The sequence below is a fragment of the Pithys albifrons genome, chromosome 6 (genome assembly GCF_047495875.1).
Source record: "Pithys albifrons albifrons isolate INPA30051 chromosome 6, PitAlb_v1, whole genome shotgun sequence".
Classification (NCBI taxonomy): Eukaryota; Metazoa; Chordata; class Aves; order Passeriformes; family Thamnophilidae; genus Pithys; species Pithys albifrons.
In genome coordinates, this window is record NC_092463.1 from 37,029,688 (window position 1) to 37,052,824 (window position 23,137).

Consider the following 23,137-nt stretch of genomic DNA (forward strand, 5'->3'; position numbering starts at 1 on the left):
GCTATTGCCTGGTGTGAATGCCGCCTTAGGAACAAGCTGGGTAAGTAAGCAGTAATACAGCAGTGTAGATCAAATGCCACAAATGGAAAAGAGGGAGAGATATTATTAGGCCACCAGATCGTCCTATGATGAACGTTACTTTCCTTCCAATTTGAAAACTGAAATGAAGATATTATACAACTGTGTTATGGGGGAAAAATCATAATTTACAGACAGTATCATCACAAGCATTGAGTGTTTCATAAAGAGAGCACTCCTCTAAATTCTGGCCTGTAACAGCCTGAATTCTTTGAATAAGCAATTTCTCACTCTGTTTATGTTTCTCAGTAAGTAAAATTAATAGAAAGTACTTCCCCTGTAAAAAAAGGGGGATTTGAAATCTATGACTTAAAAGACTTCTTCATCAAACATTTAATGGCTGTGTTGCTGTCATTTTGAAATTTTTACACATTTGGTCCTTGGCAGCCTGTGAGCTATGTTCCAGCCAGCTCTCCACACACATTTTGCACAATCTGTCACCATGTATGAGACAGAAGGAAACAATCCATGTTTTTAGTAGAAACAGGAAAATTGTGGGAGTACATGCTGCCTTTTTTTTTTCTTTTGGTCACTGAATCTTGTCCCCCTCACTGTGTTTCTTTGCTTTTCTCCTTTGCCTCCCCTTCTCTCTTCTCAGCTAGGCTTTGTCAAATACTAAAGGCTGAGTTAACTGCTGGCAGGAAGTCATTCCTTAAAGTTATCTTCCTGTTCTCCCATTCACTCCACTCCAAAAAAAGAAAAAAAATATTAAAACCATTTCTTGTTTTGCACTGGTTTGGTAATACATTCTCCCTTGTTACAGCTATGTCCACACTCTGGCGCGTCTGGAGATGTAAACACTAACAGTGCATTTAGATTTCCACTGATGGAAAAGCATTACTTTTGTCTGTCTCTGATCAGTACTGTCATGCTATATACCACTAGCATTAGAGCAGCTATTTAGTACCCCATTTCACAGAGAATTTTCTGTAGGCAGTAAATAGTCCTTGTTTCAGTGTCCCCAGAAGACAAGTCCCATAATCTATCTCCTGAATTAAGATCACAGTAACACTGAACTGCAGTGAAAACACACCCAGATCAACACCACATCTGTGCACATTTCAAGAAATGAATTGCTGGCAGGAGCAAAGGAGAAAACAGGTATCCTACATGAGAAGAAAATATTTAACTATCAGAGTCAACTCTGTTCTCCTCTTACCATGTGCTCTACTCCAGATCTCTGTTATTCAATATTTTAAAAAAAATACAAAAATAAATTAAATAGTGACCTTGTCTCTCTAACCTTGTCTTTTCTACCAATGATGTAGCCAGTGAAAGCCAAGAGTAGCAACTATGGTAGGAGAGTTGTTTGTTGTGTTCTTCTGAACAATCATCTTTTTCTAGATCTTATTGCTTAACTACTTAGGGATTCACTAGAAAGGATAATACCAGGAGATGATTTAGGACTTAAACAGTTAATGATGGAGATTGTGAGAAGCATGTAGAAATATATTGCTTTAGTCAAAGCATTTTCAAATCAGCTTGAAATTGTGAAATTTAATGAAAGGTCTGTTCTAAGTAGTGTTGGAATCATTCATAGTATCTGTAAGAATTAAGACAACAGATTAAATCTCAGAGAACTGGCAAAAACCAAGTTAAATCAGGATTTATCTGGTAGGCTTTTTGTATTCCAGAAAACCTTCCAGCGGATCAATAATACGTTTGACAGGATCAGGGCCATTTCAAGGAGATGACAAAGAAGACAGGTGAAGTTAGCAAGGAAATTTCTAGAGCTGTCACTTTTTGAACAAATAAAATAAAAGAGTTCCTAAAGAATAGGCCTCAAGAAATTGCATTTGGTAAGTCATGCTAGAATATAATATTTAACTGGGATTTTCTAAGGAAATTAAAAGAGAGAGATTCTCTGTACCAGCTGAAACTCAGTGGAATCTGTTCATGTTAAATCACTTAAGCTACCTGTTGGCAGAACCTGCAATATGTTTAGTAGAGAAAGGTGATGGGGAAGAAAAAAATTAACCTCAAAATAATAACATTTTCATGCCCTGCTGGGTGATGAACTTACAGGAAAAGCAGAAGGATGTTTCAAGCTATAGTGATTCGGATGTAGAATCAAGCTTTTCTAAAAACAAATCCATGTTCTGAATAATTATTAGTAATTCAATGACAAGTTCAAAGGGTTCATTTAGGGACCAAGCCTTATATGATCTACAGGCAGAACACAAGCAGGCACTTAGTGGGTTTAGGGGAAACAGTTTAGTTTTACCTCCAGCTGAATCAGTGAGAATTAGGAGTCCAATTTTTTTAAACCTTCGCAAGGCACTTTTCTGCATCTTCAAGCATCTGAAAGAGTCCTGTTTGGACCCAATGCTTGCCTATGGTTTTATCATTAATTTGAAGGGTGGAATAGAGAGTGAAAGAATCAAACATGCAGAGAGGGATTGTTGGTGAAAAAAAAAAGGAATAATAATACAGATATATCATATGAGGTTCATTGATCAAAGAATTCTTTCAAACAGTAACTTAATTAGCAAGTATCAATGACATTTCATAAAAGTAAATAAAACACAGTATAAACAGAAAAACCCATATAATGAGGAAACTAAATATGATAGATAATCTACCTGAGTAGAAACAGGTTGAACAGAGAAGAAACAAGAAGCGATAGCAAATGGTATATTAAATATGAACACACATGGTGGACAAGGATGAAAACTCCTTTGCCAGTGAAACATGACACAGCACTGGAGAGGAGCATCTTGCACCAGAGAAGGCTTTATTAAACAACCTGTAAGGTCAGCCATCTCCGTACCTCTCACAGACACACAGCAGAGCAAGTTGCATAAATGCAATTTCTTTAAGTAATTGTAAATACATGTAAATGCAACAACCACTCATCTTCTGAAGTGCTTGTGTCCTCAGAACAGTACATTCAACTTAGTTTTGATCAATACTACTTTAAATAGACTCTTTGGAGTTTTTGCAGATAAAAGAAACAAGCTTAGTAAACAAGCTGATGAAAACACAGCTGCAAGAAGTCCCAGTAACTGTTTACAGCATAGAAGACATTGTTATCCATTGAGAACAGGGCAAGGACTGCTAGTCTTAGACTGTGGCAGAGAAAATACAGGTTAAATAACTAGAGAAACCTGAAAATTAAGTTCTTGACAAAAGAATCAGCTTTTACAAAACACTGTAGGATCAGTGTCTCTGGGTACATACAATGTTGTATGAGACCCTGACCCATCAGACATCATAGGAAGGTTTCAGTCAGTTCTCATTATGGACAAGGAATGGACCTGAATACATAGCTCAACCTCAGAGGGACTGTGAAAAAAAGATACGATGCAAATATAAGTTGCTATGCTAAAATAGGAGTTTGTATGGGAATAAAACTAAAAGGAGACAAGGACATATTGATAAAAAGGAAGAAACAATTCCTTTTAGAGATGGGCAAGGGAAATCTAGGTAGAGGGACAAAAAAGACAGGTGGAAGTAAGTACATAGTCCCATGTTTCCATGAGAACTTGAGAAGAATGAAAGCAGATAAATGAGGACAGACAGCAGGAAAGTCAGTAACTTGCAGGGATTCAGCACAAACTGAAGTGCTCTGGCTAAAGGAAGTAGACATCTGGAGTCATGAAGCTCAGGTCCTACAACTGATTGCAACTTTTAAACCAGAACACAAGTTTTTAGATAAAACTTCAGAGAAGATTGTTCTTTTGAAAAAGTATTAAATAATATATATTATATAATATACTATGAAAATAGTAGAAGGAATTTTAAGAAGACTGCTGGTAGAAATAATGGTTCCACAGAATATTTGACAGTGACATAATGTCAATTCTTACTCGCCATGTAGGTATTCATTCAGTCAGTCAGTCAGTCAGTCAGTCAGTCAGTCAGTCAGTCCCTCCTTTAAAAATTACATGCCCAGTTTATCACAAACAGTGGGGATGGTGTATCTTCCACTTCTCTTGCTTGACACCAGAGGCTTTGCTTTGCTCCTCAAGTCCTACTTTTTGATGTCTTTTGAGGCAACTTCCATATGTCCTAGCCAGGTGTTCAAGCTGTGTTTGAGACTGGTCTCATCCAGCTGCTGAGTCCTTTGGCTATGGTGCCATTCCCATCACACCAGGCTGACCTGGCACTTTCATTATTGAAACATTTATCACAAGGGAGCTAAAGGCACAACACTATCCAGTGCAACTGGTTGAAAGTCTGACCAACAAGTTTCCTACTTGGTGATTTTATGAAACAATGTATTTCATTATTATTCTAGCATTTTTATTGATGCTGTGGTCAAACCTGCTATTCTGAACTTCTCATACAATATACACTCAATAAAATGACCTGAAGTATTTCAGACTATTTCCTTCCACAAAACAAGCAACCAACCACTGTTTTTTAAAACACACAAGATGACAAAACATTTTGAGCTTTGAAAACCTTCTTCCATATAGAAATTCCATATTTTCACTCAGTTTTAATACTGGGACCAAGTTTAATACTGGTATATAGCTGAGTGCCTCTAACAAAAAAGGCAGGCCTTTTCAGAAATAACATTGCTGTCTTCCAACACAAGGGGCAGTATCAGCTGGGTATTGCATCATCTCGCTGATGCACAGACTTTTTTTTTCCTATAACCTTTTTATTACTGATAAAACCTGGTGAGATATTCTTGTTTCCCATAAATACGAATGTGTAAATATGACAAAAGAGCGAAGTAGCTCTTCACCACAAATAACTTTTTGTGCCCATGCAGTTTAATAAGAAAATTACTTCACCTTAGCTACATTATACTTTCTTCTTTGTGGTCATTTTCAAAACTCAGATAGCAGAATGCTTGCAGAAAAAGCAACCTGGAGTAACGTTAAATAATATACAGAAAAAGTAAACTGTTTATCCATTAAGGTCATTATTTATACCAATAATGTGATTGAAGGAATCATGTTTTTCCAAAAAGGAAATACATTCATTGTTTTTCATCTCTGTGTTTCCATGTAAAACAAACCTATATGCTCAAAAGATCTGCACATCGAGTACTGCAAACCAATTTCTAACCTACCACATTAGATTGAATTTTATCTATAAAAATATTTGGCAAATAATTTCAAAGAAAAAATTGATTAAGGAAATCCAACCAAGCAGGAAAGAGTTTGACAATAAGCCAATTATTCATCATTAATTGTATGTAATATTTCTATAGAAAGTTAATAAGGGCAGTATATTACTTCAGGATGATAACATTACAATTGGGCCAGTTCTTTCCTTCTGCTCCACAGTCAGATAAAAGAGTTCTGCTATCACATAACCCTTCCCTCAGCTATCTGCAATGCAAAAGGAGAAGTCACTGTGTAAAGTCTGGATTCCAGAGCTCCTTATGATTCTAACTATAAGTTTCATAAAAATGAAATGTATCAGCAAAAAAAATTGCAAAGCTTATATTTCCAAAACAAAAATGCAAATTTATGCTCCAAAATACAAGCCAAGGCAAAATTCCATCAATACAACAATGTACAAGAGTCTTGACTTCAAGTCAAATTTCTGCTGCCTCCTTTGATATCTTCAATGTTTAATCTACTCTGTACAAATCACTGCTATGCATGTTGTGAGTTCTTGGTAAAATCTTAAGCAACACAAGATCAGACAATAAAGAGTCATTATGTTCAAAATTATTACCACAAATAAGGGTCCTTGGATTTAGAAGGATGTTCCAGAAAAGAGATAAAGAAAGTTATTCATATACCAGCAGAGGAAAACTGGGTTTCAGCAAGATACATCCTGGGCTCTCAGAGAAGCCTTAGAAGACACATTTTAATTCGTCCAACACACCAGCCAGGACAGCTATTTAACCACAGCACAAATCTTCTGACCCTTCATATTTTTAAAGATCTTTTCCTCCTTGATGATGTGTTTAGACAGTCCTATTAATGTGCAAGTCTTTCCATTTCTGCGCACTGCCCCTGAAATATTCACCTTTCTGATGTAAAATACCTAACTTACCCATCACTGTACAGTGTAGTCACCTGGTCTCACCATACAAGAAAATTATTTCCTCACATGGAATATAGTTCTTATTTACCATGCATACTCCTTATTTCTTCATGCTTTCAAAAATAAGCAGAAAATGCCCCCATAGATTGACATAGCAAAGGTTATTCTTTTAAGGTCCGTAACAAAAGATAGGCAAGTAGTAGAAAAAGGGGGATGCTAGTTGTCCTCAAAACCATCAGTTTTGGATCACAGAAGTGAAGATCTACTATTCTCCTACTGCTATTAACTTTTATTAGGATATTTTCTTATAGGCTAGAAGGCACCTGGTAGCACAAATTACAATTGCATGTACACTCTACAGTAAGCCTTAAGATGGGATGCTTCAAAAGAAAAGCATGTGGGTAAGATAAGTGCCCTTCAAAGAAATTGCATAGTGAAGCAAAAAAGAGTATCAAAAGAAGAAGGAAAGCACCAAGGACGAGACTATAAAAAAACCCTCAAACCATTGGGTAACAAATATTGTCTTTTTCCCTCATACTAGGACTCTGGTATCCTCCTTCAGTGTCAGCATTGGGCACTAGTATAGTTTTTCAGTTGGGGCAATGCTGTACTTAACCTGCAGTCCAACTGCAAGATGTCAAACAGCATGACCATATTCAAGGGGAATATGTATCAAAAAAAAAGCATTCCAGATGTTACTTGTTTCTTAAAAGGGCTCAACTTTTAATGATGCCACAAGAGTACTTTCTGAGTGAGAGATAAGACCTTCATAATTTAGCCCAGTGAGATTTTAAAAGGACTGAAGGAAAGAGAATCACCAAATATATGAAGAGATACAACAAGGGTGAAGTACCTTTGTCGGAGATTTTTGAGTTATGCTTTAGTTTGTAACTATCTGAAACAGAGAAAGAAATAGAGGGTGAAACTTACATGGGGGGAAAGAAGACAAAAGGCAGAGAAGCCAGAAAAAGAGAAAGAGAAAGAAAATGCAAAAGATGATTTATTAAAGGGCAAGGGGAAGTGGAGTCTTGCTGAGGATTTAATTTTATTTCCTTCATGCAAAAACACCAAGAGCAGCAGCAGCAGCAGCAGGTGGTAAACATGCAAGTCAGAGAGCAGCAGAATATTTTGCTGGAAGAGAAAAGATGAAGCCCTGAGTGCACTGAGCTGGTAAGACCAGGCTGGAAGCAGAATCAGCTGTCTGGGTGCTACTTACTGTCACAAACATAGGGTTTGTCATGATCATCCTGGGAGGCAGCATCATTCCGTCTCCTGCCACCTCCAGATCCCCGAGCCTGCAAGGACAAGAGGAATGTTAGCATTATTCCATCACTCCTCAGTCTCCTTGTGTCCCTCACCCTCCTACGAAAAATGTGCAATATAAACTAAACAAATCCTCAGCTTCCATACAGATTTCTCAAAGGTGGTCTTGACCCTTCATCTCCTAAGATACACATTATGTTAATGGGCCTTGTAATGCAATAGAGATCCTCTCCACAGATAGCCCAAACTGTTCATCCATAGCAGTAGGTCACTGCCAGCACATATTCAGTTGAGTATCATCACACATTCATTTCTGAAGATGTTCAAATACCTTGCTTAACTGAATATGAATGAATCAATAGATGAACAGGTGTTAGAGGATAAATACAAACATTAAATCAGCCAGAAAACAGGCTCCAAACAAAAGAGGTCAAATTATTTCCTGTATTTTCAAATGGGCATTGTTTGTGTTGTGTTTTGTTTACTAGCTGAAAAGCAATGTTTTGAAATGGCCTGCTGGGGTAAAGATACCATGGGTAATCATAATAGGGAGCTTTGGTCAGTTAGTGGAGAAGATTAGGTAACATGGCTACCTGCAATAAAAGGAAGTACCCAGAAAGGTCTCTCTGCAGTTCTGTGTTCCTACAATGGACCAAACTGGCAGCTCTGCAAACTGAAAAGCTCTGTTTCTTCACAGCACCGACTGATCTGTCTTGAGTTCCAGGTGTGAGAATGGAATTCAGCATCAAAGCTTCTTGGTCCTGACCCTCCTCAGCTGAGATGCCAACAAGGGGACAGCTTGTATCTGTCCAATGATGGAGGCTGTGATATGGAACTGGGAACTGAGCCAAGGCCTTCAATTTTTTCATGTTCACTAATGTATAGTCTATAAATGACAATAATTTTAGACTTGATCTTTGTTAGAGGAAGTGATCACAGGTGGATGGCTAACTAGCCCTTGATTAATTCTTCTAGCTACTTTATTCCTGGATAAATGCACAGAATTGCTTCTGCCGCTCCTCTTACTAAACTGTTGATATTCCTCACTCTAGACAAGGCCACCTGACTCAAATCCTGCAAGCTTTTGCATGCAAAAATAAGAAAGGGACAGCTTTGTTAGGTAAAACTGGAAAAGGGCTAGAAATTCTGAGAATATTAGTACCCAGATACAAGAGGGCTATAGAAATTCTGTCCCTCCTCTGTGCATTGGAAACACTGTTAGAGCTGCATTCCATTGGACATCTAAAGAGAAGGAACAAGGAACAGTTTTACACTGGCTTGACAAAGTCTGTCAAAACAGAGATTTGTGAAAACTTCACACTTTATTTCCCTGGGAGTGCTCAGGGCTAACTCTTAACACAGTCCTGAAGGAAAGGCATGGACTTGCAGCTGTCTGGATGGGGTAAGTACCATTAGATATGATGAGTATAACTCTGCCTTCTGCAAAGACCTTTCTGCAGACCAGCATACATGTGCAGACCAAGATTTGTAAGGGGGAACTGAAAAGCAGTTTCACCCTGGAAAAGGTCCCAGCAACAATCATTTGGTGGAAACTACTTTACTGACCATATCACATAAAGTCATCTTACTAGTCTGCAGTATTTTCTCTCTGACTGCCAGCTCTGTAAGCCTCCTCTGGGCAATGAAATCAATCCCAGGCTAGTTCTTTTCTTCCCTCACTACTGCTAAACGTGCTGCAAGGTGAATTTCAGTCCATGGCAGCTCCTACACAATGCGCAACTCTTTAGAAAAGAGTCTTCACAGAGCTAACTGATTGGCCTTCAATAAATATTTCTGCTGGTAGCAGGATTAGGATCTAATTTCCCTATCCTACCAGCTGCATTGGCTTTTCAGGGCTGTGAAAAAGATGTGAGGTCTTGTACTTGTCACTATTTAGTAGTTCTGATTCTATTTACAGATTAGGAACATACCTGTTGAGTAAGAAGGTACTATTTTTACACAGGTACCTTTCAGAGTAGAACAGCAGTTAAAGGTTTGTTGCTCAGAATTTCGCTAGTCTTACAGCCAGCTGTTTCCCTTCCAACTATTCTCTACACAAATGCAGGGGTTCACCATTCATGTCATGACCACAATGTCAGATACAGTTTTTCGTGCGGTGAACACAGAAGGGGAGATTTTTCAAGTCAATTACTTTCAATGGGACTTGGGTTCCTAAATGTCTTTAGTGTCTTTGAAATTGTCCCATGGGATATCCAGCTGACGAGTAGACAATCTGTACAGGTGCAGCTGCATTCATTTCATATCTCCTGGCAAACTACCCTTCCCTACCACAATGATACTAAAAGCAAAGATACTCAAAATCTCCCACTGTAAATTCACCTCTTTGACCTTCAGTGTCCTCCCTAATGCCCCCATGATTTCAGAGATAGCCTTGAGAAGAAAGGAAACCAAGCAGCTGCCCCAGAGGCACTAAACCGAGTGCCCCGTGCTTGTGGTCAGTGCTCCAGGCTGTCAAATTCAGTCATCCACAACTGCCTTCATTCTCCTGATGAGATGCAGCAAAGACTACAAGACTTGACGTATGAGGCCTGGAAGCCATGGCACAGCAGCCTTGAAGCAGCCCTGAAGCAGCCAGAGAGAGTAGCCAAAGGGACAGATGGAGAGTCCAGGATTAAAAATAAAATCATGCTGTCAGGAAAAGAAGGGGCATGTGCAATTTGGAAAGTCCAGAGCAGTAATTTTGTCACATTAATCCTGCATTGATGTTGTCACTCCTCTGAATCCCCAAAGGTCACACTCTGCAGGATCCAGTTTCCTATGCATGTCCTTCCCCTCTTCTTCCCTCTAAAAATACCCTAACCAACTACTTCCCAGAAACAAAGAGCTGCCCAGGTTTCATGTCCCCTAAATTCAAATTCTTAGCCTCAATTCCCTCTATTGGGTTAGGCTCACATTAGAAAAGGGCTGCTTTTAGGAAAGTGGTGAAACAGTTGTGACCAGAAGCAATTCAGGCTTACCAGTTTTCAACAGTTAGATAACCCGTCTCTAATTCTGAAAACCTTATTTCTACCACATTTTGCTTTGGTTATTGATGTCATCAAATGAAAACAAAAATTGCTCAAAGTATTTGGCACTCTTCAGACTTCTCTTTTTTGCACTGTAAGAAACCAGGGCACCAGCAAAGCAGGAGTTAGTTGCAAGAGAAAGGCAAGAGATCCTGCTGCTCCTATACTTAATAGGGGGCGGGCTCTAGGGCAGAAAATAACACATAAATTTATGCTTCAAAATGAATGGGACATCTAGTACCCTCCAACTCCCTCCACTACAATAAAAGAGAAAAAATAATAGAGGTATTCTATAACATTTTCCTGAACAGGGAAATAAAACTTTCCATGTAACAGTAACTTCAGGACTTCATTTGTCAGATCTGGGATATATAAATGCACCAAATTCCCTTCTCCTGAGCAGTATATCTCTTCTAGCTATTCACTTCCTTTCAGTCACCCTAACCAGCATGCACAATTTATGTGAGAGCAACTTATAAGAGTTGTTAGCCTGGAATATTAGTTGATCACTACAGTCAAGCTTGTGTGCATGTACTGATTCTATCTCCTAATTTTGGTTACTGGTTCATACAAATTTTCTGAAACTTACATTTTTCTGGAAAATTTTTTTCCAGGTGGGGGTCTTTGGCTAAGAAAGAAAGAAAGAAAGAAACTGGTTCAGGTGATTTTGAGAATAAGGAAGGTGAAATATATACTTATCCAATTATTAAAGTGCTTTGATCTTATATTAAAGGACTTAAGCTCCAAAATAAAGAGGAGCAGAAAACTGAAACAACACAACAACAGAAGAAACAAAAGGAGAGGGTCTGATGCATAAGTACATTGTGAGTATTCAATGTGGTTTCATGTCTCTCCTTCAAAAGCTATTATTTTGTGCAGATTTGGCCTAAAATGTGGCCCTTCTTGCTTGACTTCTATAAACACATCAAAAGGTGCTTCTAGAGCTCCTGTGCCCTTGCAGCATCCACTGGAGCCAAAGAGAGATGAAAATGCTCATAACTTCTGATTGTGTTCATTTAGATGCCTAGCTTACGGGGCCACAATTGAAAATGTTGAGTCCAAGTTTTAAAATGTCGGCCTCATTACTTGGCTGGTAACCTGATGAATTGCGAAGACATCTTAGGTAAAAGAAGGGACACAGAGTCCCCTAAAGATAAAATATTGCCCATTTTAAGCAAATGGAAGATTTGACATGGGCTCAAGAGGGCCAGTGTCAGCCACAAAATGCTGCTACCTTGGAGAAAGCTGCAAAAACTTATTAACACAATTCAAGTTACATTTATTAATACATTTTTGGCTGTCATGACTAAATTTGTTGCCTTTCTGTAATTAGTAAATGTTATTTTAAGGAGCATTGTAATACCAAGATGTCATCATAATTATTACAGTTTACATTACAATTAAGTTACACTACAATTAAGAGGATGTCATCACAATTATTACAATTTACAATTACGCCAATCTTTTACTCTCAAAATAGTCTTTTTTGCCTTGGTAATTCACAAAAATAAACAAAAAAAATACTAAAAATCTATAACCATATGACTAAAAATTACTATAGTTTTATCAATATCATATATTCATTGATAACATGCTTTGCATATATGATACACATAACAAATATACACTAGAAAGCAGAGGTTTGCTTCCTTCCTTTCCATTCCAATAAACTCTACACCTACCCGTCCTCTAGGCCTGTTCTTTCGTTTTGGAATATCTTCTTCCAAATCTTCTTCCTCATTCACTTCATCTGCATTTTCATCATTTTCTAAAACCCTCTGTGGTTGAACAATAAACAGGAATGGTTAGAAGAGAAGAGGAGGACATGTACAACCAGCTTCTGCTTTTTCCCATAGGGGCTGCGGGTTATTACAGTTGATATAATGCCAAACCAGATCCCAGTAGCCCTGTTTCTCTCCAGTAAAGTAAAATTTGCTTTCCTTTCCACTCTCAGATCTCCATGGAGTTTTTATTAAAAAATACCACTGATATCAGTCAACTATGAAAAAAAGGTTCCTAAATAAAAACAGTGGCATCACTGAACACCAATATCCCAAGACAACACAAGTATTAGTATGCATAACTGCAGGTCCTCTCTGAAATGTGTTTGTATGGGGGCTTTATTTTCATTTCTTGCACCTTAAATTGATTTGTTTTCCTCCAAAGTTGAGAATGCACTTTAAGAATATAAAAAATCAGTTTTTTTCTTCTTAGTATCTCAAAATTATCTTTCTTCAGCAGAAATAGAGAAAATCCCTCCATATATTCCAGAATGGCTCTAGAAAGCAATATCTTTCAGGGCTTGCACCACAGGTAAAACTCTAATCTGGAAGCAGGGGTTTTGCTGCATGAGAATGCTCAGGAATTACAGGTCTTATTGAAGTTAATAGGACTAACAGCAATAGATTGTTCTACTAATTATTTAATGCAAACAATACTTTGTCAGCTCAGCTCACATAACTGTGAGATGTCCGGCCCATGGAATTTCAATCCTTTTAATCTGATCTTTTGAAACGTAACCTCTACAGAAGCAAACACAGGCTGGCCATCCTGCATGAAAACATGCTCAAGTCAGACATCACACGGATAAATGCAAGACAAATCATCACAGCACTAATGTGGCAAAGTCCCACTGAAATCCCCTCAACCCTTGGCATGTCTGCTAGAAATACAGAAATGGGCCCCGGCCACTCCTACCACTCATGGTGCTGTGCCATTTCACAAGGGACTAATCTGGAATCAATGGCAATTAAATGCCACCCTGACACCTGATCCCGTCAGATTTCGGAAGCTCAGCAGGGTCAGCCCCAGTCAGTAGTTGGATGGGAGACCTCCTGAGAATACCGGGGGCTGTAGGTTCTAGTCCTGAGGACTTCACTGTCACCGTCCAAGCTCACTTGGCCATGACAGATGAACCTGAGGAGTTAAAGGGTGGGGCCAGTTCTGCGCATGCTGTGCCTCACCTAAAACATCCACTGCGCAGGCTGGAAGGGCACACCCACGTAGGGAGAGCCCTTCCCAAAAGGATACACCCACATGGGTAGAGCCCTTCCCAAAAATCTTTGTTCGTGAAGCCCAGCCATGATGAATCTGGAATAACTAACATACCTTTGCCATGCCAACATCCATTTAAATTACAACCTGCAGCCACAAAGCCGATTCAAGTCAGTGACATTAAACTAATAGAGAGAGTTTTCAGTCTTACTGTATTTGTCCTGTCTCTCTAATTTCTACTTAACAGCTATTTGAGAGCCAGCAGAGGGAGTACAGGAGCAAATCACAGTTTCTTTCTCTCCTTTCTACATACCTCAAGAATCAAATTCTGAATTTGTGAGAAAGAGAACAGCAGAAATTTCACTTTTCAAAAGGCCTGTATTTGGAAGCCCAACTACAAAAGTTTGTTCTTATTTGATCAGCTAAATTTCTAAGACTAATATTGATAAGTGCAATTTTTTTAAAAGTACAAACAACTTATAGAACATGGTAAAGAATCAAGTCTGATTTTTGCTTCTTTTGTTTTTAAATCTCAGGAGGGTATTAATGAGTTCAGACCATTATGAAGTACAACTTCACATAATATTAGAGTACTAAATACTAGAGGATATAAAAGCTAAGCAGGTTCCAGTTCTGCATACATAAAATGCTTCTTCAAAATTTATACAATTGCATACATTAATTGATTTCATCTTGGGAAACTGAACACTTGAAAAACATTGTGCATGAGGAGACTGTAAGAAATGTAAGAATTTATGTAAGAAAATAAGCAAACTTACTCATATGGGTTTGTATTTTTACATTGCTTCCTATCTTAAAGTATCTCAGGAAAAAAAAACCAAACAGCCTCCAAACCAGGGGCAACCACATCATATATGGGAGGGGAGGAAGCTAGTTCACAACAATAATACTACACAAGAGTCAAGAGAAATATTACAAACAATTTTCTTCCTTTAATATTGAAATACCAATTTATGAAAGAGATGATAAGTAACCAAGTGTAAATTTGGTGAGACTATCAGGACAACAACTTTAATCCTTGATTGAAGGGGCATAACCTTTCTGATGCACGGTCAAAAGGCTCTTCTAACCCTCTCCAGCAAACAGTGGAGACACACATTCAATACCAATTTACTGTAGGGCAAAATCGTCAACCCTATTAAATGCCAACTGTACTGAAAGTCCCAATAACTGCATCTATTTAGCAGTGGGAACCCTTATCCTTTTTAGCAGAGTAACTTTCCTTTTCTGGTTCTGTCTTTCCAAAACTGTTTCCTAGCCCTATGTACTTCAGTGCAGCTGAGCACCAAGTTGTCTTCTCTTGACAGATATTATAAATTTGAGAGAGTGACAAGCGGCCTGGTCTGACGTGGGAATTACAATTATGTCTCTCCCACCTGCTCACTCTCACCACCACTGAGGTTGGGCCCTTTAAAATTACAGCACAAACAAGTATGCCAAGGAACAAAAGAGAGATTTGCATTCTCTTATTTGCCATACCGATAAAAGCACTGATTGTGATTTTGATCTGGTACAGTCTAGCTGCCAGGTGCCAAAGTACACAGTGAAAGCTGGCTACTAGTAAAGGCTTTGGCAATCATTGTTCTATAGACTGAATCTAGATAAACTGTGCTTGCATAAAAAAAAAAAAGCAGCAAAACATGCTTTTTGCATCTGTTCTGATGAAACTAGCATCCAGGTGACAGGTCACAGCTACAAAAGTTTAGCTGATTTTTTTTTGGCACCCCCTTCCTGCTCTGCAGTGCCTGGATTTGTGTCAGTTCCACCACCTCTGAAGTCTCTTTCCTCAGACTAATGCTGGTGATAATTTGGAAGCTCAGATCACACAGCAACAGTCAAAGGCACTTGTCTATCTCCTAAAGTTGCTGCACTATGACTTCTTGTGACTTTGTAAGCATTAGAGCTCTCACTTAATAGATCCAGAAACACTACTGAAGCAGCAAACAGAGAGCAAGCCTCATGCCAACCTTTTCCCCACTCCATGAACATGGAGTGCTTCCTCTTTGATGGAGCTCCTTTACATGTGTAAATGGGAATGGGAGACCTAATTTTGTTGCCCTTACATGTGTAAAATTTATAGCAAACAGAGCAGTAGGACTGAGCTCCAAGTAGTACAGATTTGATGCCCATGCTCTTCTGTTTCATTTGGCATAGGACTGCCCTGGCAAATTTTTAGTAGTTTTTAGTGTAGATGCAACATGTTTATCTCAGTCAAAATTACCAAGTTTAACACATTGCTAATAACTCTCACTAAATTCCCTATAAAAGACCCCAAAGATGTGCTGCTGTGGGAGTGTCCTGCTTTCCTAGTGGTGTAGGTTGTCTTTAGAAGTGTCATGGACTTCTATAAGAACCCTTTACATCAGCTGAATTCCTTCTATGACAGACCTATAATTGTGTTTCTACTTCTAATTGTTGAAAGATGAAATGGAATCTTGACAAATAACTTTCAAACCATAATGCATGTGAAGAGGCAATATTTCTCATACCTGCATCACTAATAACCGCGATAACTAAGGCTACAAGTTTTTTAGTTACTTATTTTTCTTATATACCTCCAAAAGACTACTTAGTATTGAAAAAAAACAATGCAAAAAACACCCACAAAACAGGGAACGCAATGACATGTTTTTATCTACAGTCAACAGCTGTGAATCCAAATTCAAATCCACGTCCAAATTCACTTTAAATGTGAGGAACTAAAACTCAGTTTATAGTTGGGACCCATCTCTGCTTGTTAGTTTTATGTGTAGTTATGTCATAGTGCTGCAAAACAAATTCCAACAAAGGAGCTGTGCAGACAGTCAAGCAACAGAGATTCTTGTGACAGTGTGTGAGATCCTGAGTTCATTTGGATCATCACAGAGGAGCACAAAGGTTTGACAATATTTTGGCAGTAGAATGACAAACTATCAGCAGATGCACTGTTCTACCACAGGACAAAAGGCTGCTAAACTTAGAGACAAATTGCAAAATCCAGCCCTGCTATCAGGCCATGGGGCTCTCCTTTACCTGGATTTCCTGTATAGTGTCTTCCTCTTTAGTGTCTGTCTTTTTCTCAATTCCCTCTCCACGCAGCAGGGCTTCCAGAGTTGTACTTTCTGAGGTGAACCCATCTTTTTTCAGGGGCAGATCAACTTCTGAAAAACAAAACACACTCACTGTACATGCCTCCACCAAGGAGCTAACAAGCAGAAGGACAGAGATGTCAAGCAGACGGCTAAAAGGCTTTCAAGCTTTTTTCTATCTTGAAGGAAAATTCTTCAAGTTTGTTTAACCCTAAGGATCTCCATATAGGATTCATGTCTATCTTACTGAAAACACTGAACATTCTGTATCAGGAGGAAATAAATGAGGGTAGGGGAGAGGAGGAGAAGTCCTCCTCCTTTGCGTAAACTATGCTTAAAATAAAGACTAAAAACAGGACTTTCTAGCATACTGAAATAAAAAATATGAAGAATCTGATGTCCTGAAGAAAGAAATAGTTTAATGCAAGTTAGCACCTGGCACAGTTTATACAGCACAGCTTCAACCTTTATTTTTCTACACCAGGCCATGTTCCTGGACATTCCCAGGACATGTGGGAAAGCAGAAAACTTGTGTGTGGGGCCAGTGCTGAGAACTGATGTTGAAAAACAAATGGGTTTGTCTTGAATTTTGACTAGATAAAATCTCCAGCTGGCTTTAAATGGGCCTACACCAGTGAAGAAAACCAGTCAGCAAAGTAATGAGTGCAGAATCTTGCCCATAAAAAGGGATGACACCCAGTCACTGCAGAAAGAGCCAAAGGCTGGCTCAGGGACAGGCTGAGGGCACCGGGCTCTAAAAACAGCAGGTTTATGAGAAAGCTTCATGAAACTTGCTGTACAAGCGAACGAACAGAGCCTTATTTCCCTTTCAAATGCTGCTACTAGATTATGAGGCAGTGCAGCAGACAGGCAAATACAGCACTTTAGTTTTAGCAAGATGTTAAAATATACCTAGTGAATAACTCAGTTTTCATTATAGATCCTGCCCTCTACTCCACCCATGCAGGGGTTCATTCATAGCAACCCTATGGCAGGAGACATCCTGCACATCTCTTTACCTGACAATGCCAGGTATGGATTTCTCAGTTACTCCCTCCCTTCTCAAATGAGTTCCTTCCTGTAGGCCAATATATTTACAAATAATAATGTACAGGACTGATGCTCACAAATCAACATCTGGTGTCCTTATTTCACAGCTCTGTCCACTTCTCATCCTCTAGAACTGTGTTTTGTTCCCCAGCATGCCTGAAGCTCCCTGCCTTTCTATCACCCATGAGTTGTAAATTCTGCAGGGCAGAAATTCATGTGTTTTTAAAGTCCCAAACCACTCCTGAAATCCAAATAATGAATGAAAACTTCTACCTGGGACAGTAAAACATAATCTGTTTCTTGAGGGCAATTGCATCCCAGGAATATGTTTGTTCTATACATGAAAAACTCTAAGCCAGCAAATGATTCAGGGTCCCTGATCAGTGCTTCCACAACATGCTTCCTCCAGTCTTTGGAAGTGAGAGAGCATCGCTCAGCCAAATAACCACAGAAAATCCAGCAAAAATTCCAGGAAAAGCTATTCTATTCATGGAGGGAAAAGCTGAGTAGAAACCATGCAGAAAACCCAAACCACTGGGATTTTAAAGGAAACTCCCAGGACAAGTCACACAATGGGATGGGGTCAACTGTGAATTGATCCCCCTTCTCATCACAAGGAGCTCTATTCAATCAGATCTCTGTTTTCAGTATTAAGCTTTACACACTCACCCCATTATGGCCCCTTTCCCACCTTCTCCCTTACTTGAGCTATAAAAAAAGACAGAGAAGTCAAAAGAGAATTATATAGATTGAATTTCCCTGTATGAACGCCTAGTACCTCCCTCTGGATGCAGACATTTCAATAGAAAGAAGGGATTTTTGACGTGATTTATGTGCAAATCGCAACACTTGAATCTGAAGTCACTAAGGAACCACCATAATCGTTTCTAGCTGTGGGCTTGGTTTGGTTTCAAAGTCCTGTACTGGGGTACAAAAGGGCATTTGCACTCCGTATTTCCTTGTGGGACTGCAAAACCCAAGAGGTCATCATACATTCAGCTATTGAAGAAGTTTCAAGCAAGCTCAAGGGCATTGGAAACAAACATGTCTGCACTGTCACAAGCTATGTCTGTCTCTGGATACCAATACACACAGCAAATTAATGCATTAGAAAAGGAAATGAGCAAGGAAGGGCTAAGTAGAACATATAAGAAAGTATACCTGCTCCCTGTTTGTTTCAGAGTTATTGAACACTAAATCTGATAAGAGGGAAAGGTAGGTTTTAAGTTCAAAAATGTGCAGCTGTCTTTAATAGGCATATCTGTTCTGTGTGGCACTGCTACTTCCCAACAGCAACACTCCGGGAGGATTTTCATCCAAAACTCTCACTTTTTTTAGTTACTAAATTTAACATCCCACTGACAAGGCGTAAAGCAATATTTTTATTCACAGTTTACTGATGGGGAGGTTGAGTCACCACGAAGTTAAGTTAGTGAGCAAGGAATATGGTGAAAATAAACTCAGTGTAGCTGCCTTCCATTTACTCACTAAGCTGACTGCCATTCAATTCCTTCATTTTCTTCTCCATTGGTAGCTTCTATGAATCCATTTTAGTTCCTAAATAACTCTAGAAAGCTGGAAATGGCAGAGGCTATCTTATCTGGAATGTAAAGTTTACAGTATGAAAACCTTCTGAGGTCCAAAGACAACCCTTTAGTAATGAATTCAATCTTTGTAATGAATTTGGTCCTTCCTGGAAGATGGCTAGTCTGTAAAGGATGCACTAATGAAGACAGGGAATTATGTTTCCAAACCAGTTTTTGAATTCCCAGAGATGAAAGTCTTCAAATATCTAAAAGATAGTACAGCTAATCTACGGAAATAGTTAAACACTACCAGGAATCATTAAATTCATTTCACTAAATCCCTTATTTTCTCTTTCCTTTTTAACTCTCCAGGATTTTCCTAAAAAAGAGAGAAAAGTATCTTTTTCTCTTTTGTCTATATCCTAAGGAAAACTGAGAAGTCAGCTCAACACCTGAAATGTAGTTTTCATGTGAAAGATCAAGGCTTCCCCTGGATCACGGGAACCGCTGTTTGGAAAGAAGGTGGGGTCTGTTCCACTCACTGTCCTGATTATGAAAATACCAGCCAGTGCCAGAAGCTTCAAACAAGGCCAAAGGGAGATTCTTCTAGGCTTGAGAAATTAAGCTGTAAACCTGTGCTTGCCTCTGTTCACTTCGATATTGGTTGTGCCACACTATGCAGTCACTTCAGATGCTGCAGAAGAGGTATAAATGTCTGGTAGAAGAGAAATGGAAAAAAACTTATCTGCCCTAATACTACATTTCATCCTGATCTCTAACAGGTCAGTCCTGAGAGACAAATGTGGCATCCCTTCCAGTTATTTTACATCTGGCTCTTCTAAAAATAACGCAAAATAGCCCAGCCCCTTCTGAGTTTTGATACACTTTTGCCCTCAATGTTTTAACACCTGAGTGAGTTCATCAGTTAAACTATTGTTTGAAAGGAGCATTTCACTTTACTGCCAGACCCCTTGTTCTTGCTATGAGATAAGGAAAATAGAATTTCCTGCCATGGTAGTTTTGGTTTTAGTTTTAGGTAGGCCTCAACTTAGCAGGCTCAGAGAATCTATGTAGATTAGAAGAGACAGGTGTCACCTGACTAAAGCAAACAAATATTTCATACCAGAGGACGCAAACCTGACATAAAAGTGGATTAAGAGGAGTTTCTCAGTTTCTCTATGGCTTCTCATCTGGGAAAGATGCACCGTACGGTCCCAGAAAGGACGGAAGGCCCAGGCCCAGCACTGGCTCACCACCATGTTATCTTAGGAGAGTAAAATGTTTGTTCTTAGTCTTTCTCTCTGCTTGGGTCTGTCCCTTGGAGGATTGAGTTCTCTGGAGTAATTTGTAGCTACAATGGTGAGATTTGTGTTCGATGGGGTGTGGGGAGTTACTTTTTGTTATTTCTAACTTGTGTAATTGTGTGTTATACTGTAGTTTTAATTTTCTCTTTTCTGTAAAAATACATATAATTATGTTAGGTTTGAGTTTCCAGTTTTTTTCCTTTCTCCCTTTTCTCGGCAGGGGGAGGGAGACTGACACTCTGTATTGGGCAGTTGGCATTTTGCCAGCTCAACCCAAGACACCCGACCAAACTTTTTTGTCATTTTTTTAATTCCTCTCCTTTTGAGGACAAACAGTCACAATCTTTTCTATTACTCTGCTGTGGGAAATTTTCCATATAGTCCTGAGAAACCCCTCTGAACTCTCTCTTATTACACACTAGTCTTCCCCAGATGGAGCAATACTGCACCTAACATTTTCAGAAGAAACCACATATCCCATTTAAACAAATGGATTACAATATTGTTTAGATTACTCCTCAGGCTACGTTTTTCAATGTCCAAGCGGCATCCTAAGCAGAAGAATTAGGAACCTTATAATGGGGACAAGAACTCCCATAAGGAATACATTCAAACACACAGGTGTCATATCAAAATGACCATCCCTCCACTTACTCCCTGAGCACATTCACATCTCCCCAAGGAGGCCAGCACAGACCTCCCAAGCCATGACCACTGTAAATGCCTTTGTACTATGTGCAAATCTTTGTAGTTTACAAGGTATTGCCACACTCCAGCACTGGACCAAGCATTAAACTTTCATTTATAATGATCTATAATGAAAGTTCTTCATTTCATTATCTTTTATTTTAAAAGTTTTGATCCAAGACAATGCTCTGTTTGTCTTTTGGAGGCCTATTACATGCCAAAGGTCTTCAGAAAGTCTAAAAAAGTTGTCAAATCCCCTCCCTATTAGTTCTTTCAGTACGATATAAAGAATTTTAAGATAGTAGTGAGACATGCTTTTCCTTGGTAGGAAAAAAAAGTAGTTGGTTAGAACCTCCTATATCATCATTTCCCAGGTGCTTTACTGCTTATACCTAATTATGGTTTCAATCAGTTTCTCAGATGTTTATGTAGAATTTATGGGTCTTTAAATCTTTGAATCACATCCAAGTTCTTTTTAAATATAGGTAATAACATTTGATACCCACTAATTGTTCTAAATACTTTATACTGTAACTTCTAATTTCTACCACAAGCTCTTCTTCAAATATTGTACTTTCAGAAAATGTAATCTTTCTTAAAAGTAATAACTACTAGTAAAGACACTATGATTAAAAGCTTACTCTATTATATAAAATTTTTAGGAAGGTTTGTAGATAAATTTTCTTTTGATTAGTATTGCAAATATAGTAGCACATAGTTATTGTAGGAGATGCAGGAACTAGTCAGAACTGTACAAAACAGAAGTGTCAAATCTATAAAAATCACCAATGAAAAAGTAATATGTTATTTATGAATCCTTCCTGTTATAGTAAACCATGGTACTACTGGTGTCACAGCTAAATATTGTGCATATATTATAATTCAAATATCTGTGTGTACATATAATTAAAATTTATGTTTCTTAACTTGGCAGAGTCCCTTTCATAGTGATTAAATTAACATGGTTATTTCTGCTTACCAGCTCACTGCAGCAAACTCTATTCATCAAGGCCCTTAGATCGCGATGGTAGAATCTGAACGAGCACCCATGCCAGCCATGTATCTGTTTTCTATTGAACTGCTCCCTCCAAAAGAATATTTTCACAAATCCTACAAAAGGGTGGGCTTTTTCAAGTTTTGATTCACCAAAATAGCTGCAAATTCTTGTCCTTAAATAAGCTACATTTGGTTCACAATGCATTGGGAGCTAAGCAACTTTTCAGTGTCTTTTTGAAACATAAATTAAAAACAATAATCCCTTTTTCTATACAGCGAAATGTATTTGTTTTATAATGGATCATTTCCATCTCCACAGTAGCAGCTGCCACCCAAACCACCATCTCTGTGCACTCGTAAGCAGCTTCACTTCCAGTTCTAATTGGGAACAGAGATACTTATTGGGTGAATTCCAGCATGATCTATCACGCCAGAGACAGCTACTATGCAAACCAAAGCAATCCAGCTTCCAAAAACCCTCTTAGACAAACACTGACTTTGCAGATAGATTCTTGCATTTTTGTTTCTTGGTGCCACTTTTTTGGAACGTCGAAAGTGCCAGAGGAAACTATATACAAAGAGTTCATGAAGTGAAGTTTAAGATGGATAAATCCAAGGATATTACCTTAATAACCACTGCCTTTTTAAAATCACATAGGTGGTCTAAAAAAGCCACCTAATTCAGACCAAACAGAACTACTGCTGAGTGAATGCAGCCACTAAGCTCATTAAGAGGATGTGGCAGGATGTGTCTGAAAGTGCAGTGCAGTGGCTCAGCAAGCAATTAAATCCCATGACAGTTTAAAATGAGAATCTATCAGTGTCACAAGAGTGTGAAGCCTCAGCATCTCTGCTGTTCCCACCCCCAGCGTTTTATTTATTATGGCGTAGTGGGAACATGGGAAGTCAAAAAGATTATAATGAAATATGCCATATAAAAACTAGATTAAGCCTGCTCTTCTTTGGGGAAATATGCAGAGAGAGAAGCTGTCTGTTAGCTGTCGAGTTTGCAAAAGATACCATCTTTTGGGATGGTGCTCTCTGCCAGCAGACAGAGTGCCTCAGGGGAAATGGTGGTGAAAAACCCAGACAAGCAGCATCCATCCATCCATCATATGCTCATCTCCACATCTCCAAGGCACAAATATAGCCTTAGAGTGCAAGGGTGG

At 38.7% G+C, this 23,137-nt stretch overlaps 1 protein-coding gene across 5 annotated transcripts in view; it reads right to left on the minus strand.

Annotated features, from left to right (window-relative positions):
* DPF3 (double PHD fingers 3) overlaps nt 1-23,137 on the minus strand; it is a 141,865-nt gene that overhangs the window by 57,421 nt on the left and 61,307 nt on the right. For 2 of the 5 annotated variants that reach the window (XM_071558239.1, XM_071558243.1), the window contains exons 4-7: nt 16,350-16,477; nt 12,005-12,100; nt 10,912-10,950; nt 7,250-7,328 (exon numbers count right to left, since the gene is read on the minus strand). In XM_071558239.1, the coding sequence (XP_071414340.1) occupies nt 7,250-7,328; nt 10,912-10,950; nt 12,005-12,100; nt 16,350-16,477 (342 nt within the window). Of the gene's footprint in view, nt 1-6,886; nt 6,929-7,249; nt 7,329-10,911; nt 10,951-12,004; nt 12,101-16,349; nt 16,478-23,137 lie in introns of all 5 variants that reach the window. The other 3 variants (XM_071558240.1, XM_071558244.1, XM_071558245.1) reach the window with 2 other exon arrangements.